This window comes from Simochromis diagramma, unplaced genomic scaffold (assembly GCF_900408965.1).
Source record: "Simochromis diagramma unplaced genomic scaffold, fSimDia1.1 OVJJ01000024.1, whole genome shotgun sequence".
NCBI lineage: Eukaryota > Metazoa > Chordata > Actinopteri > Cichliformes > Cichlidae > Simochromis > Simochromis diagramma.
The window spans coordinates 2,429,324-2,448,023 of NW_024387332.1; the positions used below are offsets into that span (position 1 = coordinate 2,429,324).

General features: G+C 40.9%; 2 protein-coding genes across 2 annotated transcripts in view; one reads left to right on the forward strand and one right to left on the reverse strand.

Moving 5' to 3' along the window:
- appbp2 (amyloid beta precursor protein (cytoplasmic tail) binding protein 2) overlaps positions 1–6,163 on the reverse strand; it is a 19,012-nt gene extending 12,849 nt beyond the window's left edge. The window contains exons 1-3 of the mRNA XM_040006450.1: positions 5,750–6,163; positions 1,241–1,329; positions 1–70 (exon numbers count right to left, since the gene is read on the reverse strand). The exon at positions 1–70 is cut by the window's left edge and continues 82 nt beyond it. Coding sequence (XP_039862384.1) covers positions 1–70; positions 1,241–1,329; positions 5,750–5,887 — 297 coding nt within the window. The 5' untranslated portion in view covers positions 5,888–6,163. The remainder of the gene's footprint in view (positions 71–1,240; positions 1,330–5,749) is intronic.
- Positions 6,164–9,131: 2,968 nt separating this feature from the next.
- On the forward strand, positions 9,132–18,015 carry ppm1da (protein phosphatase, Mg2+/Mn2+ dependent, 1Da). Its single transcript, XM_040006425.1, has 6 exons — positions 9,132–10,047; positions 10,948–11,176; positions 14,186–14,310; positions 14,555–14,736; positions 14,889–15,113; positions 15,201–18,015. The coding sequence occupies exons 1-6, from the start codon at positions 9,522–9,524 to the stop codon at positions 15,585–15,587; spliced, it is 1,674 nt and encodes a 557-aa protein (XP_039862359.1). The 5' UTR covers positions 9,132–9,521; the 3' UTR covers positions 15,588–18,015.
- Positions 18,016–18,700: the final 685 nt, after the last annotated feature.

Consider the following 18,700-nt stretch of genomic DNA (forward strand, 5'->3'; position numbering starts at 1 on the left):
GTTTGCCAGAACTGAGGCCACTTTCACACCGTGGTCCATCAGGGCCTGGAAACAGTGGTGCAGGAGGTGTCTGCAGTGATGAAGTCAAAGGGAGACATCGGGTCAACAGTCAAATTGCAGGAAACACAAAAAATAAAAAAATCCAGTCCACAAGCAGCTTTTAGCGTAAACAGATTCTTATCAGTCATGGCCGTAGACAGCATGGCACCATCCCTACTGTACAGAACACCTGGCACAGTTAACTAGCAGTAAGAATATCACACAAGGGACCGTCAAGAAATGAACAACAGGTCAGTGTACGCAGTTGATGTCCTCGTCATACAGAAGGGATCTCATTTCCATATATGGGCATTCCTCAGTCTAAAGAAGATTCACATGAAACGATGTCTACGATGATAGGTGCCAAATGTGTTTTCAACGATCTACAAACAAGACCTTAAATTCTCTAGTTAGAAATTATATGATGGAAGCAATCACAATATTAGAGTTTTGGTTGATGGACATTGCTTCCTTCCTCTCTGTTCCAGCATCATTAGTGTTTCACACCTATCAGTCTGCCTAACACTACATTTAACAGAGTGGACAAAAGAGTTTCAAAAGAGCTAAAAACAGATTTCTCTGGTTACCTAAAAACATGTTTAACATCATTAAGGGCACCCGACTAAACCTATGCTTGGTTCCAGTGTAAAAACTGGTTCCATCCACTGTTGAAAAAGAAAAAAAAAAAGAAAAAAAAAAAGAGGATTCCAGTATGAACAAATGAAAATGCAAGTTTGGTGAATGATGAAAAAACCGGCATTCACCAAACTCCAAATACCATCTTTACTGATGACAAAGTGGCCAGAGCTGATTAAAATGACTCTTTTCTACCCTCCTAAATTTAAAGTTTAACATCCCAGTGTACAGTGAGATATACTTGTATACTTCCTCTATGTTTAGTAAAGGTTAGGAATATTAATATTCCTCGTTTTACTGGATTAAGATGGAAGCTCTGCTTTTCATTTAACGTGTTGCCATGGTGAATTGTGCTATCAAAGCTCCATTGAAGGTGGCTTTCTTTCCCTACTCGCACACACCAAACTCAAGGTGAACGTACTCGGAGTTAACTGATCTCAAAGGTAATCAACTTGCAGTTTATGGTTAATCTCAGACTCTGCTGAACCTGCTCAGGACTGCAGTGGAAGTGTGAAAACTACTTTAGGAGAGTGATGGGCACAGTTTGGCCCCATTATGTTCTTACCTTTTGTCTGAAGCCCGCAGCACTTTAGCAAACACCTCCAGCTCACAGAACTCTCCCCCCAGCTGGCAGAGTCGACCCTGCTGGTAGAGCTGAGAGCACAGCACAGTGAGACACAGTGAGAAATGAGATTCAGTAACAATACAACGGATGTCATCTCTATAGGTAACAAGTCAAATTTCTTAATGTGCAGGGGAACCAATGTCTCAGCTGCAGGTAAATGACAGTCTAACCTGTAACTACAGGAGTGACTGAACATTTTTTACTCTGCTTTAAGTGATGCAACCAATGTTGTCTGCTGAACAGGAGCTTAAACAAAAAAAAAAATTGCTGATGTCTGGCCTGTCATCAAAGTGCACTCAGCTGGAAACTGTTATACTGAGCCAGGATTATGCTTGTTTATGGACATGCACGTGGGCTGCTGTGGACCCCACCCTCTGGGGGTCAACTCTGCTTGCAGTCTGCCTGGAATGTCCATACAGAGCATCACAATCACTTCTGATAAGAAAATCAACACCACTCAGATTAAATAGACCCTTGTACACTTGTGGACACAGACAGTATAATCCATATGATCCTTGACATGAATGGCTCACCATAGTGGTGTTTGTGACAGAAACTATTAATCACAGATGTCTCTCTCCAAGGTTCTTACATGAAATCTCACCTAATGAAAACTTGTACTGCAGCCACTGCTGTACTGGGGCGTTATTTTGGTTGTGCAGCTTTAACCTTTCAGTGCTTGTAATTCAAGTCAAACGCTCTACTCACAAGTAGTCACCTAGCTGTGGAGGGCAGTGGGAATCAGAAACAGGAAAACGTGTGCAGTGTGGACAAGACAACTTCATGATATTAGGTGTGTGTACCATTTATGTGTCACCATTTCATAGTGTGTGTAAAAACACAGTGACAATTGTCTAGAACGGTGCTTAAAATTCTAGCATGAACTCCACAGATGTTCATGTTGCCCTCAGGATGATTTGGCACACTGGTAAAAATCAGTGTCAGTGCTGGTGAATTCACCATGTGCTATGTTTCAGCAAACTGCTGAAACTGACAGGAACCTCCACAGTGCACACAGAACAGTACCACAGCACTCAGCTTTTAGATGCTAGCTTGTGTTTGATGAAAACTGACACTTTTGTTACAGCTGTACCTTCAATTTATTGTAATGACTTAAACTCGTGGCAGCATTTTCACATGAATTAGTCCAAAGCAGACTTTGAGCACACTGAGCAAAACTCCAGTATATCGTATCAAAAACACATCAGCAAAATGGGTAAACCAGCACTTGTGTTATTGTGCTTTCCTAATCATGTTAGGAGGCACTGAGCACATCGAGTCCATGCCCCAGACTTCATGTCAGTGTGTTTCTCCTGGGAACTGGGGCATCTGAGCCCTAAGGAAAAACCCCTTTTGGTTTATTTACAGAAAATATTTATTCATGCTTTTGCTGGATTTGCACCAGAGTCATTATATAAAAGGAGAAAATGTTAACGAAAGCGTAAGAAAGTAACAAAATGATATGCATTTGTAGCAGAAGAAAAACTTTCAGGGAAAAACAAAGAGTTTTTACTGGGTTTCTGTCACAGTGACCACTGAAATGCACAGATGGTGCAGACCACCCAAAACTTTGTTGTACATGTACAATGACAATAAAAGCCTATCCTATCCTAAACTTAGAATTCTCTCCCCATTCAAGTCTGTATGGGTTTTAAAGTAACTGCCCAGCAGCGTTTCAGATAGCGTCTGTGTTTAATGTTGCTTCTAAAATGGCTTTGGTTTGTGCCCACTAGGACAATAAACATGTATTTTTAAATGTTAATGAATCAATACAAACACAATTGAAAATGCTCTCTTTTCCCCTTTTCCATAAGTGTGAAGACGAGCTGTCTGACAGCTTAAAGGTTTAATTCTAACTGTTAGACAAGAGAAAATTTATAATAAACTTTTATACCATAACATCTTACTATTGGACCACTGACAGTGTCTAATGAAGGTTTTATGTCACCTTGACCCTTGTTTTTCAAGAAAGACTCCATCTGGAACCTGCAGCACAAAGTAAGTTTAACACACTCAGCATATCATTTCTTTATCTGAACGTTTAAGCACTTTGGTCAGCAAGACTGCAAAAGCACCGTTTTAGTTTGTTTTCCAGCTGTTGTCGTGTTGTTGGTGTGAGAAAAAAAAGAAGCTCAGAATAAATAAATAAAATGGAATTCAAACCACTGCTTGCAAATTGAATATAATAAGGTCAACAAGTACAAAGAGGAGCCTTTTTTTAGAGAATAATTTAATGTTAAAATTATCTGCAACCAATGAGAAAATAAAACCTAATAATAATCAAGGAACACAGAATATGAATATTTATTCATAAAGAATATTTCCCCTTACTACTGCTCATCAGGGAAAAACAAACTGACACTACTAAAAAACTTCAGACCCTCTTACTATCCAAAGGGATCTTCCTGGAATAGACACCATTTTCCTAAACACTGATTGGTCAGTAGGCAGTGTTTTGAATTTCCAGTGACTGCTCTATAAATCATCAGAACACACAGAAACCCACAATGCCCAATTTCTTCCCAACTTAGCCTTAAGACACGTGGAGTAAAACTAATTATTTTTCCATCTGTGTCTTAAGACACACAGAGAGGCGCACATTAACAGAAGGACTACATGAATCAAAGTTACCAAATTGCCCCAGTTCTTAGCTCCATTAGCCCCCTGTTTTAATACACGACACAGTGCAGTTTGCAGGTTAACAACAGCATATTCTGATTGCTAATTTGCCACAAAATGTTCCCATTAGCTTATATGTCTAATGTTGAAGTTTTGAGTGTGATCATATCAGAACCTGGTCCATTTAAGCATTTTTGGTATATATATATATATATATATATATTTAAGACAGGCTGACCAGTGACAGCTTCAATGGCTGCAGCACCTGCCAGTAAAATTAACTGCAACCATGCCAAGCTGGATGTGAAACCTCATCTCTCAGGAAAATCAAGATCGATCCAAGATAAGGGCATTTTTGCCTGTAACTATTTTTCTACAATACTTCTTACACTGACGATTTTGTTCCAATATCAGAAAAGTTATGAATATGGCAGCAGCACACTAACCTGGTGTCTGCCATACTTATAAAACAAACTAGGTTCACTTTGTTTACTTGAACTAATAAAGCTGAGAGGCTTGAATACACCGAGTGCACTATGGCCTATTTAGTTAATCTAAAAATGATGCGCAGATTTCCCCTCAATCGCTGCATCCAATCGATTGGCTGAAAACTGTTTTCAGTCGACTATGATTTTCTTCGGTTGTCTACAGGCCTACTGTGATGTTTACAGGAATCTGCAAATGGTTTTTGGCTATAATTGCATTCTTAAGTGTACCTAGATTTACTAATGTGCAAATAAATCTGTAAATATGCAGCTGGGGAGAGAAATGGCTGAGAAGTCTGAAATCTTTTCTTCAACAGCTGGAAATGATGACAAGTTGTTGTTATTGCAGTCACAATCAGTTATTTGGACAGGCCTCTCAGTTTGATAGATTGGTGTTACACTACATTTTTTAGATTTACAACCTCAATCCAAATGACATGCAACTACAAACAAAATCTCCAAACACATTTGCACATTTTTGTGGCTACAATATTAACCCCAAAGAGAACACTCAAAGGATTACACTTCTCACACTTCTCATTGGTTTTAACATACGGTGTTACTTTTATTATTACTAAATAGTTAGCATACCATGACTGGGTGGACTAAAGGTTTTTTTTCGTCAAAGTATTAGAGTTACACATCAGGTATACATCAATAAAGGATCTAAAGATGCACCCGTAGATTAAACAAATATCAGATCCTAGTGTACATTTTATGGGCATCTGGAATTATCTGGTGGGTGAAGATCGAGTAACTGTGAAACATGCTGTATTCGCGACCTTCATGTTTTTAAAATCCTTCCTCTGTCTGTCACGCCTGACCTCGGTGTGACACTTAACCAACTACACGTATCAGAAGGAAAGAATCGCTGTCGAGGTTACAGTGGTTTAATATCGCCGTCCGTCTTTATGGAAAGCTGATGGTGATTGTTTGTAAAAGCACACGTATCTTGTAAGCGATGAGCTTTATACGTGAGAACGGCTAACGTCACTTTAGCCAAAGTGGGTCAGACCTGGACATGACAACACTAAAAACACCACACATCACGGAACCAGTTCATTTAAATGGATACTTGGGTAATTAGCGACAGTCTCGGTGCAGTTTAATAATTCGCTTCAACACACACACTGTCACACTAGCTTTCTGTAATGTCGAGAACGGTTGAAGCTGGATAACTTGTTCGTTAGCCAAATCAGATTCCTAAGGAGGAATTTTCGATAGCTAGTCTAACGTTACCGACATTTCGCTAACGTTAGCAAGCAGTGTTAGCAGCCGACCAGAGAAGCTCGCACAGGATGTTAGCTGTCACATCATTGAGAGTCTCCTTACTGCTAAATCCTACCTTATAATAGACGTCGAACTGTATATTTTCTGGGAGGGACCGTATGTCCCTTCTTGACCGGCTGTAGTTGTCCACCACAGCCGAGATAGCAGTGTTGTACAGCGTTTCTGGGATCCATTCGAGCTCCACCGCAGCCATGTTGTTTTCCCTCTCCAAAAAAGCCCCAGAAGCTACAGCCCTCCTCAACTCTCCTTACATTCACTACCTTACCACTATTGAAGCCCTTCTTCTGCGAGTCCTCATGCAACATTCGCTCCGTATTGACACTACGAATATTATTGTTGCAGACAAGTCAGTGTCTCGATTTAAAAAACCGCTGTTTCATTTCCATCCTTCTCTTTCATCTTCGACTACTCGTCGACCCTACAGCAGTTCCGTGCCCCCGTCCCGACGCACACACTCACGGGCGCTGACGCAATGACGTCATTGTGCAGTCGATGCTGAACCAACAGGCTCCAAGTAAAAAGTCACACTTCACATAAAGTAAAAAGATGAATTTACCGACGATTGCCCATTTAAGCAATGTACCAACCACCCACTCGTCTTTCCGTGAAGAAGCCGTGCTCCTTATTTGGCAGATAACAAACACATATCATAACAAATGGCAACAGAAAACAAAAATCCTTTACTTGTTTAATGTTAATGTACCTGACCAGCGCTTTGATTTCGTAAACAATGTGTCAAATTTATTACAATTCCTTTATATTTAATGTGGCTAGAAAAACTCCAACGACAGCCAATCATTGCACCAAAAATGTCGAAATGTGTTACAAAATGTGTCTAAATAGAAATAAGGAGTACTGACTGTGGGGAAATGAAAATGCACTACACTGAGGTAGGTTCGAAACTTTGTTACAACAGGTGAATGTGAGTCTAGATTTCGTTTATTGTGAAATTAAGAGAACTTTTGAGTGAAATGTTGAACCTATATAAAATATGCAGAATATTTTACCTTTAATGAAAGGAGCATTTACATGTACCCCACTGGTGCATATGAACAAGGTAACTGAGTATGGTGAGGCTAAGCCCTAAAAAGCATCTTGTAATATCACAGATGTTTCCTCAGTTGTTTGTTATTATTAATCTGTGGCTCTCTTCCACAGCTGCTTGTCATCGGCAGATGGCCGCCCCTCCCCAAGCTTGGTTCCTCGTGAGGTTTCTTCCTGTTCTAAGGGAGTTTTTCCTTCCCACCGTCACCAAAATGCTTGCTCATAAGGGGTCATATGATTGTTGGGGTTTTCTCTGTACTATTGTAGGATCTTGACCCTACAATATAAAGCACCTTGAGGCTACTGTTGTTGTGATTTGGTGCTATGTAAATACAATTTAACCAAGTGTCCCATATATATTCAACTGGGCTGAGGTCAGATGACTGCAGAAGAAGGACAAGCAGTGGTGACAGACACCACTGCTTGGTCAACAAAGCTTTGAGGTGTGTTCAGTAGTGATGTGCGATACCACTGATTTCCTTTCCGATCCGATACCAAGTAAAATTCAGGGTGGTATCGGCGATACTGATCCGATACTCTGTACAAAAACTTAATGTTTCATTGCATTTCATAATACAATATATAATTGTATTATGTAATTGTAATAATAACATAACCATATTGCTTCATAATGATTAGAGGACATCAGACAACTTGTTTTTATTGCTTAATAATGCAGAATAATCATATAGAAATAAAAAAAACTGATGTTGTGCGCTATTTGAGCATGTTGCCTGCCTGCAGCACTAAAGGACTCTGCGAGAGACGCCTGTCTCGCCCTAGCAGCACCTGTCCCTGTCCTCCTCTTCTGTTCGCCTCAACATAAGCTTATCATACTCTGTGATGTGATTTACTCCGAGGTGTTTGACGAGGTCAGTAGTGTTGCCACAACAACGTGTCCACACAGGACTCTGTTTGCGCTCAGCCATTGTTGTGAGTGTGCACGCCAGGGGCTGCGACACATTTATACAGCCGTATTCCGCATATGACTATGAAAGGCGTAAGAGGAAGTAGTTCCTTCCAAATTAGACGATCCGAATTGTATAGTTTCTTTCCACTGCGTTCATTTTAATGGAAAAACTACAAATTTACCCCAGAGTACTAAAATATCGATATTATAATATGAGAATCGATTCTAGAACATAAATTGCTGGTATTGGAAGAATCGATATTTCAGTATCGATCCGCACACCACTAGTGTTCAGGTTCACTGCCACCGCTTCAGTATGAGTCTTTCTCCAAAATAATGCCATTCAGAGGGTGTAGGATGTCTCTAAAGAATAAAATGCTTCTTGTTTTTTGTTATAGTGGTGTCGGTTGGAAAGAAGACAAATATAGCTCCAGTTTTGTTTTTTCTTGGATATTACTCTGTCCAAAAATCATGGGCCACCTCTCACTTCTTTATATGTTTTTAGAAAAATGCTAAAGAGGTGCAGCAATCTATTGAAACATCTTAAAACATAGTTTTTAGAATTCTACCAAGATTATAAGTCAAGACAAGACAAACCTTTCTCTTTTATAAGAATGGCTTCTAAACGGCCACTCTTCTCCTGAAATCATTTCTGATGAGGCTTTAGTAACAGCAAATGAATCATCTGAAGGGCCAGATGTATCTCTCATGTTCTGTGTCACGTTTTGCTGGATTCCTTTCCTTTTTCTTATGGCTTTCCATTACTGTTCTGATACTGTGAAATGCATTAGCTCACCACATATGCGACCATGTCATTTTGGGTAGCTTTTACATATAGGTTAATTACCATTTGTGTAACTTACATAGTTGCTGCACATTTAGAGCGTGCTATAGGGCCAGTATTACTGTCAGGTCTGATATTGACTAAACAGGGTTTATTTAGTGCTTATAAATGTGACAGAGTGAAACTTATTTGCGTGCCATTTGGCTTTAAATTTTATTCTATTTGGATTTGAAATCAAACACTACAGAGTCAAAGTGCTGGTACTCACAACAATTTGCATATTAATCACCATGAAACTGAGCTCACGGCCCACCATTCAGACATCACTACTGATTATAATATTTGGGGAAACCTGCAGTCAGCTGACAGTTGGATGAGTGACGACACGTTTTTTCCACGCTACTTCCAGATGAACATTATCAGCGTTTTGGAACTTTCTTATCTGGATGATTGAGCATGCATCAATATACTAGTTGATTACAATTACTGACAGTCTGGTATAATATTTAACTTTGTTTAGAAATGTGCAATACCTGTCTGTGTTGCTGAGGATCACGGCGACAACAGCAAAAGTGTCCAGTAGGTGTCACTGTAGAGAAGTGTGTCTGTTTGGAAACCTCTGCTTTGACAAAGCCTCGCGTTCCCCAGCACTACAATACACTGACTTGCCTGCAGACTAGACCTGACCTGCGGTGACCAACTGGAAAATTGTATGTGTACCACCAAGAGTGACAGAATTAGGATTTCATTTGGTTTCATACGCTTGCAGATTGGAAACGCGGTTTCTTTTTGATGACCACCTTATATTGACGTGACCACCCCATTAAAGTCAATATTTCTGCTCTTAAGTCGCGGTTTGGCTCGGAGAAAGACCTCTAGAGGGCAACGGCACTCCGGTGACAGCTGCACTTGCTTTGCCACGTCTACGTACAAGAAGAAGGGAAATTCTGACGTCAACACGCTCGAGCATGCCTACTACACTCCACATAAACAAAGGCAGGACGCGGCTCTGCGATAATTTGTACTGTCTTTCTATTCTATATACTAACAATATTAAATAAAATTGGAGCGGGCCTCAACTTTGGAGCCATGGAAAACGCATTGCTGATGCGAGTGAGTGTTTTTACCGATCAAGGAGGCAGGAAATACATGGAAGATGTGACCGAGGTCATAGTAGAGCCTGAGCCGGGAGAAAATGAGCCGACGACGGGTGACCCAGAGGAGAACATTCGGAGAGACTACACGTTCAATTCTCTGGCTGGGGACACTTATCCCGACCGGGCCGATAAAACCGTGGAGTCCCCGCAGGTTTTAAACGCATCCAGTGAACTCGTACAAACAGAAGACGAGGGTATATCGGTAGAAACGCCGTCACCAGGAGATCTAAGCACGCCGCAAGTTCAGCCGAACACCCCGACTTGTTCCCGCCGTTCCGTAGCATTCTTCGCCGTTTTTGATGGTCACGGGGGTCGCGAGGCTGCGCAGTTTGCGCGAGACTATCTTTGGGAGTTCATGAAGAAACAGCGAGGATTCTGGTCAGACTGTGACCGGGAGGTCTGCTCTGCCATACGCAAAGGGTTTGTAGCATGCCACCATGCTATGTGGAAGAAACTGCGTAAGTTTACTAAAACTATTAAGTTGTGACACGTAAAAGCTGTTACTACTTTGTGCTTGTCTGTGTTTAAGTAACGTGAACTTAACGCCAAACCTCAAAATCAGACTATATTATCTGGCCTACACCCAGCTGAGTGTTCACCGACCGTAGCTCATTGCTAGCTCTATGAAAGCCGGATTTACTAGAATGTTCCACGGGCTCAGTAGAGCCTTAAAAAGAAAGATCTCGACCAGAGAGCTAGGTAATTGCCAGATACCCCAGCAAATTCCTCGCCATTATGCCCAGGCTCTGTTTGTTTGTTTGTTCAATTAAGATCAAGATATAAGTAAATGTTGGAATTAGCATTGGAATTAGCGGAGCTAACGAAGTTAGCTGTAGCCGCCCGGTATTCGCCAAACAAAGCCCGTCACAGCAGACACCGAACAGTTCAGAAGTATGTTCACAATCTAATGTATAATGGAAACCCACAAAGTGTTATGGTCTCACTGGCCTCAATCTAGTGTGTCGTTACAGAGACGTAGTTATTACCCTTTTTAACGCCTCCTCGATTCTATTTAGTCTGTGTATGCCTTGGACCACGGCAGTGTGTTCAGGTGTCTGGTTGGATATGTTCGGACTTGTCAGCTGTTTCCAGCTGGTCACAGATTATATGTACACACACAAAGTGCTTGTACAGCGCATGTGTGACTTTGCTTATAAAACTACCTCCTGGACAAATAAAAACCGATCTTGAGGTCACATACATCTCTTTTAGCGTGGTAAACAAAAACAGATCAGTGCACATTGATTTGTAAGAAGCCAGTATGTTCTACCTGTCTGTTCGGTGTACCTCACAACACTGTGCAGTAATGTTTTATAAACAATAAGCTTGTGTTCATTTTCTGCCTTCTGTATTTTCAGCTGAATGGCCAAAGACACTTACAGGCCTTCCTAGTACATCAGGTACCACAGCCAGTGTAGTGGTGCTCAGAGGAAACCGCATGTATGTGGCCCATGTTGGGGACTCTGCGGTGGTTCTAGGTGTCCAGGATGACCCTTCAGTCCCATTCATCAGAGCTGTGGAAGTCACGCAGGACCATAAACCAGAACTTCCCAAAGAGAGGGAGCGTATTGAAGGTCTAGGAGGAAGGTAAGCAGGGCCCAGCCTAACATTTTGTCACCCCCACCCCCCAACTGACCCCATAGTTTTATAGATCCCTTGTAAATGTCTACTGTGTCCTATCCCAAAAATGAGGTAAATACAAATTTTCATTACTCTATATATTGCTGTTTTATTTTATCTATAATAGTGTAACATAAGTTATTTGTAAATGTTATTAAAAGTCTAAACCTGCAAATAACTATTAATTGAGCTTTAAGAGAAATACAGTATAGAGATTGAAAATGTGACGTCATTCAGGGGTAAAACCGCAAAGGATTCTGGGAACTCGTAGCAAGAGGTACAAGCGCACGCAGGCTTTCAATTGAAATCAGTCACACAGCGATAATAAGAAATACAAAAATGGCAAGAAGCTGTTGTATTATTAAATGCAATAGCCGGTCGCATGACAGCCACGGGAAGCCGACGGGCAAAGAGATCGGTTGTTATCGGATTACGACGTTGAAGAGAAATTGTTCAAGCCATGTTTCCGAAGTAACAAAGAGCCGACTGGATTGCGGCCATTCAAAGAGCAAATATAACGTCCCAGAACACTCCAGCTCACAGGTTAGTCTGCTCCAAGCATTCCCACAAAGGTCAGTCTGCTGTTGTAGTTAATGCGTCATTTTTCTTAACATAATTGGTGATATAGGTTACAAGCAAGTCTGGCGCTGAACAGAAATTGTCGCTCCTTTGTTTATTGTGCAGAAATAGTGAATTGTCCTGACACAATATTGCGTTTCGCTTCTGTTATTATGGTACATTGACAAAAACATACTTTTATTCACAGGATAAAACAGTTGTTTTGTATCACTAATTGCCCAGTACAATTACAGCATACAGTATTATTGTCACTGCTACATTTCTGTAACGCGAACCAGAAATTATTTCCACTACTAATTAATTACCATTGAGCTCAAGGGTCCTATTAATAAACGGTTAACGAATGTGTATTTATGAAGACGATTTGTGAGACTGGTAAACTTATGATACGTACGTCTGATACGTCTTTCGTTCTACACGGTGCGTTTCAAGGTCCTGCACCCATCCGTCGGTAAACTGTACCTGGGCTCGTTGCAGTGACCTGAAGTTACTAAACTTCATGAGTGTATGCACTCACTCCAAGAAGCGTATAATTATAAATCTGAGCGTGGTGAAAGTTGGGCAGCACGCTAACGTCTTTTGTCCACTCTGTGTGCTCGTAAGGGTCTGACCCTTTCACTCCTTTGATTTTTTTCCTCGTATCTTTTCTTTGACTTTTCGTCGAGTCTGTCTTTGTACAGACCGGCTTTGTTCTCCTTCGTTTTGTACATAACTTTTTTGGGGGGCAAAGAAAAACCAAGAAGGTATTGGAACCAGAGAATGAACGTTTTGCGGTGCTGCAAATGCTTGCATTTGATGCGGTACTTGGATTGTTTTGCCACGAGTTCCCGGCATGCAATGCGCGAAAGTCACGTGGTCTGTCAATCTCTATAGTACACCCCATGCCCCCCTTTAGACCCGACCCTGCGTGCTGCAGATTGAAAAGGGCTGTCCACCTGCAGCAGAGTTTATCAGAAATCTGCCCAATTTAAAGATCGTTGTAAACTAAACAAAGAAGTTCATCTGCACACAGACGGCTTTCATTTGAACTTTTAATCAAACAGCATTGTTTTGAGCCACAGCTGCTTTTGAGGCCAGCTGTGGTTGCCAGAGCAGGTTATCTACCAGTCAGAAGGTTTCAGAATCAGTCTTCCTGCAGCTACTCCAGTCTGCATGTTGAAGTATCTTTGGGGAAGATACTGAACCCTGATTTGCCCCTGATGCAGCCATCAGGGTGTGAGTGTGTGCACAAATGTTATAAACGGTTCTTAGCATAGAAAAAAGCGCTTATATATGAACGTATGCATGTGAGGCTAGTAAAAAGCACTCTGAGTGCTCATTTAGTATATAAAAAAAATACTATAAAAGTACCAGTCCATTTCCCATTTACTGTGTTTGTCACTGTTTCTGCTTTTCTTCATATTTAAGCTTTCTGATTAGGGCCCTAACATGTTTTCATGAACAACAACAGTCTCTAAGTTAAAAAGTAAAACTGAGTTGATTAGCTCTGAAAACATTCCACTCTGAGTATCTTTACTCTGAGTTAATTGCATACGTGAACAGGGAAAGAAAGCCATCATCAACAGAGCCCCGACACAACAAATTACCATGGGAACGGGTAAATAAGAAGCAGTGTCCCGATTTTATTACCGTGCACAAAGAAATATGAACACATGTCACTGATTACCACGACATTCATCTTAAAAAAACAGGACGGAAGAAAAAAATCCTTTCAGTCTTGCTCCAGTCTGTCTTCATCATAGGTTGAATAAAAGTTTGTTTTAAATATATCATCTTTAATACTGTCTTTCATTGTCATTTACCTAAATAGATTTTTCAGTTAGAATCTGAAATCCTAATTTTTATGTTTGATTTTTAAATGTGATTATTAAACTTTAATGTAACAGGGACAGAAACTGAAGATAAACTCTGAACAAACAGACAAAACAATTTACGGATCCACCCCCAAGTCCATCGCTTGTTAATTTAAAAGAAATGTTGCTACAGTTTATGCCAATTTTTAATAATTCTTCAGTAAAACTTTAATGTGCTGATAGAATGTAACAACCTTTTTTTTATCAAGAGAGAATTGTATTATTTCTGACATTGCTAGATAAATATGCTGCTTTAAATGTTCCTGTTTTGGAGGTTGTCTCATTGCTTACCTGACCAGATTAATATCCTTTAACTATAACTGACTGGACTTGCTATACTCAAACCCAACCTTGAAGCCACACACTACTGGACTATTAGTGCAGGTCAAAAATGTACGTCTGTCTTTAAAAGTCTGTGTGTTTGTGATGTGTATGACTATGTTTTTGTTGGGTGTATTGAATCGATTGGCACCTGTGTGTAATTCTTGTTGCTGTAGTCTGACTCTTCTAAATGGCAGCTTCTCTCTCCTCTCTGTATGAACAGCGTGATCAAGAAGTCTGGGGTGAATCGGGTGGTGTGGAAGAGGCCAAGACTCAGCCACAATGGTCCAGTCCGTCGTAGTACTGTGATCGACCAGATACCATTCTTGGCAGTAGCTCGAGCTTTAGGTAGGAGCATTAACTTACTGTAATCCCAGTGAAGAACCTGTGACTAGAATAATACAAAACAGAGTACCAGAACCATGATTTTATTTTCACTAGCAATTGGGCACAAAGTCTGCGCTCTGTAGAGCTTCTGTTCAAATAGGCTACTTCTAAGTTCAAGAAAAAAGGGTAGTGATGGTTAGACTCAGAGTCACACAGCATGTGTGGCTCGTAGTTCCTTCATTAAAGTTTTCCTTTTCTGCCACAGGCGATCTATGGAGTTATGACTTCTACAGTGGAGAGTTTGTGGTTTCTCCAGAGCCTGACACTAGTGTGGTGGTTCTTGACCCTAAAAAACATCGCTACATCATCCTGGGCAGCGATGGTCTGTGGAATATGGTTCCTCCTCAAGAGGCCATCTCCATGTGTCAGAATAATGACGAGGAAATGGTGAGTGGTTATGCTTTAGCTGCTATCAGTATAGATGGTTGCCCTGTTCCTGCATGTGTGGGATGATGTCTCTTATAGCCCATAAGTAAAAAGTAATGTCCACCTCATATCAGCCGTGTTAGTCGGTGTACTAACAGCATTTACTGCTGCAGGCACCATGTGGGGTCTCGAGTGCCAGGCAGCTGGTCAGTCATGCTTTGCTGCGGTGGCGCCAGCGGATGTTGCGCGCAGACAATACAAGCGCCATAGTAATTGCCCTGCAAGAGCCTGGGACCTGCCAGGACACCCTGCACCATGAGGAAGTGCTGCTAGACCTAGCCAAGGTGTCTCAGTGTCCCCCCACCTCCATATCTCGCGCAGACACTCCTCTTGTTCAGGTGAGGAACAATAGATCCCTGGTTTAAGGTGTGGTATGCACATATAAGTGCTGGACTTGACTGTTATTCCATTGTCTTCTTCTACAGCGACTTCCAGAGGAGGACTCTCCCGCGGCCACATGTGAGCTCTTCTCTGCGTTGGAGCGACGAGATGGGCTATCGGGAAGCAACAGCTTTTATCACATGGATCTATCTGACCCCTTTGCTCTGACTCCGCTGTGTTCAAACGGCAGCCCCGAGCTGCCCGCCCTGTCCAGTGCAACGGACAGGACAGCTGGCAGCAGGACACCCACCAGAAAAAGAACTATTGACGTGTCATCAAGCCCATCGGGCCTGCTGGCAAAGAAAGCCCGGCGCAGGACTGCCGAAAGACCGCCACTGGTACAACACAACGCAGAGAAGAAACAGAAAGACACCAATAATGTCTCCTCCATTCTCCAGCAGCATAAAAGTACCACAGTATGTGTGTGCTAAAACACACACACACCTGCTCCCTCCCACTGTCACCGTCATTTGCGGTGGTGCTTCTGTTCCATAAGTTTGCAGCTTCCTCCTGCATATTGTTACGACTCTAAGCAACTGTCCTACGGAGGGAAGACTCACTGCTCACCACTCAAACAGTCGACATTTATAAAAAGTTTGTTTTGGATGAATTTTGTGTCTTTGTTTTTAAATTCCTTCCTGAAATGCTGATGAAATGTGTCTTATGTCACCTCAGTTTCTAGTAACAATTGTAAGCATTAAATAATGTTGCTGGTGTAAAATCTTATGCATTTTATAGCAAGTATTGAAAAGTAAGTTGAATTGTTCATTTAGAACAAATATATATATTTTTCTACTTTCTTTTATTGTATGATGATCTTAGAGTAATGTTCCTTTTAGATGTGCTTCACCTTTTCTTTCTTCTCCAACTCATCACTCTGTCAACAAAATTGTGTGCGCACTCTGTGTTAAACATATTTATGTATTATTATCAGTTTATTTAATCACTGGAGACTTACCTTGAATATAAACTGAAGGTGCTGCTACCATCACAAACCAGTAAGCTACTACATTGTGTGTGTTGCTATATAAATACATGTAATGTTTGCAAGTATCATGTTTTCTCATTTGCCATAATGCACCCCCACCCTGTGAGGTTTCTAATAGTTGTTAATTGCACAGTGCATCTTAAGGGATAGGTGCATCCCCTCGATTATGTTTTTAATGTTTGTTGTTTGGTGTCTTCACTTCCCTGAGCCTGCTTCCTACACCTGGTATAAGTTCTCAGAAAAAGCTTTTTGGCAGCCCTTTGCTTCTGTACATGTGTCTATAATAGTGAACTTCTCTCTGTGTGAACACCCTGGTGGCCCTAAAGGAAATCTTCTTCAATTGTGAGGCACTGCAAACAATGTTTACAAGTAACATTTACTGAGCTATTTCATGCTGCCAGCCTTTCACTGTGCACGAACCTTCCCCTGCAGAAAAGAAACTGTCATGCTTCCCCAGTTCATCCTGCCACTTCGTTTTATCTCATTTGCCACACAACACCACCACCTGCACCACCTGTTTCTTTAATACTCTCCTTCCTACGAGCTGTTGTCCCGCCATGCTGCAGCGCAAGTTGTATAGTTACCAATGTATGCACAAGGCTCATCTGTGATTAAATACACTCTGCATGGGTGGACTTTAAGAGAACTGTTTTGCACTATTATGGTGACGTTCGTTGTCTCTAGGAGTGAGTTGTTTTTAACAAACAATGCAGCTAGTCTGAAATTGAGGATGTCAAATAATAAAATCGTTTTAGAATAGATCACTCACTGAGCTTAGTATAGTTAGGAAAACATGACAGAGCCCTGTATGATTCAGATTTTTCCTGCGAGAGAATAACGACCATTACACAGGAAAGAAAAACTTCTCAGTCTTTGTTATGTGATGTGTTTCCACTGAGCTAAGTGCAATTTCTAACAGGAATTTGTAGCATTGTGGGTTATTTAAATTATACAGTGATGATTCATGTTTGACATACTCTGTAAATGCAGTCTGTTGCTTGGCTTGGAATTCCTCAATTATGATTTTTTTTTATATATATATTCGAGAATTCTGTTCCTCTTTTTGTTTGCTTATTAATCTAAGTACTCACCTCCCTGATTCGGATAGCTGTGCTAACACCAAGTGCATGTGTACAATGTAAATGTGAAAAACACTTATCTGGAAATGAACCTATTTAAATAAAATAAATTCTCTGAAGTAACTTAATTACAACGCTTTGAAAATATTTAGTAATTAAAAAAATCATTATGCAATCTGAACGGTTTTGCAAACAAACAAAAAAACATTTGCCATTGCATATGTCCCACTGGTTGAACGTCAGAAGAGAAAGGGGAATTCTGGAGTAAGGCTGTGTAGGTTCTCAGTCATGGTAATCTAAGGAGATTGAATAGAAAAGACTCTCGAGTCTTCAAGGCGTCTTCAGGAAACTCAAAGGAGTCCAGTCGCTTTTCTATTCAAGCTCCTTAAAGTTCTGGAGTGAGTTAGATGAAGTGGTAGAGAGTATCCCCAGAACATGTTCAGGATGTTCTTCAGTATGTTATTGTCGTTTTCCTTGTTTTTGACTGCACCAGAAGCAAGCTAGAGACAGTCCAAAGTCTGTGGGTGACCATGAAATCTGGAGGAGTGTGACACACTGACCAAAGAAGAATGGGTGGGATTGTTCAGGAGGCTTGTGTGAGACTTGTTGAAAAAAAAATAGCAAAACACTGCAGACTGTTGTCCTGCAAAAAAAGATACACAACTGCTCGTTAGCATAAGGGGGGCTAATAAGTTTGGCCTTGTTTTTTTTTGTTTTTGTGAAATTATTTTGTTTCTGTGTGCAAAGTTAAATAATGTAAGCATCCAAAATAAAACTAAAATGTTTGGAAAAGCTGTGGTAAAAATTCTTTGCTCTGTTTAACGGACAACAAGGGAAATAACAAAGATTGAATATGTTCATAGTCAGGCTAAGAACTCTGTCCCCATCTGTTGACTAGAATATATACATAGACTCAGTTTGTCGTTTGATAAAGAGTGCTGCAGGTTGTAAAATGTTTTCAACGTGACAAGGCCAAAGCCTGCTAACTTCTTAGTGATCATGACTGACTATAACTGGTAGTTTCTTTTTCCCATCATAAAAAGGATTTGTTTGACAGCACTTTGACCAACAAAGTAAAGGTAAAAGAGAAGACAGAGAAGTGTATATTTCAGAGCCCAACATCATTAGTTCAGTTGTACCTCAGTAAAACTGGATGTGTCACCAGTTTGTCAATGTTGACAAGTAGACCCAGTCTGTCACCCTCAGATGACAGGAAACTGGTTAGGATGTGCAGAAGCAACCCAGGAACCACGAACGCTCAAACATGTCAAGAACGGGAAACTACTGGAAAACCAGCATTGCTATCCACAGTGAAGCGAGTTTTACATCGCTATGGACTAAGACATTGCTGATCACGAGATGTTGTCTTGTTCCAAAATCAATCGTGCATGTGGGAAGCGGACATTTGCACGATAAGAGATATGCTAGGTTTTAACAACTGTACAGCAACTGTACCAACTGTCAAGCATAGTAGTGG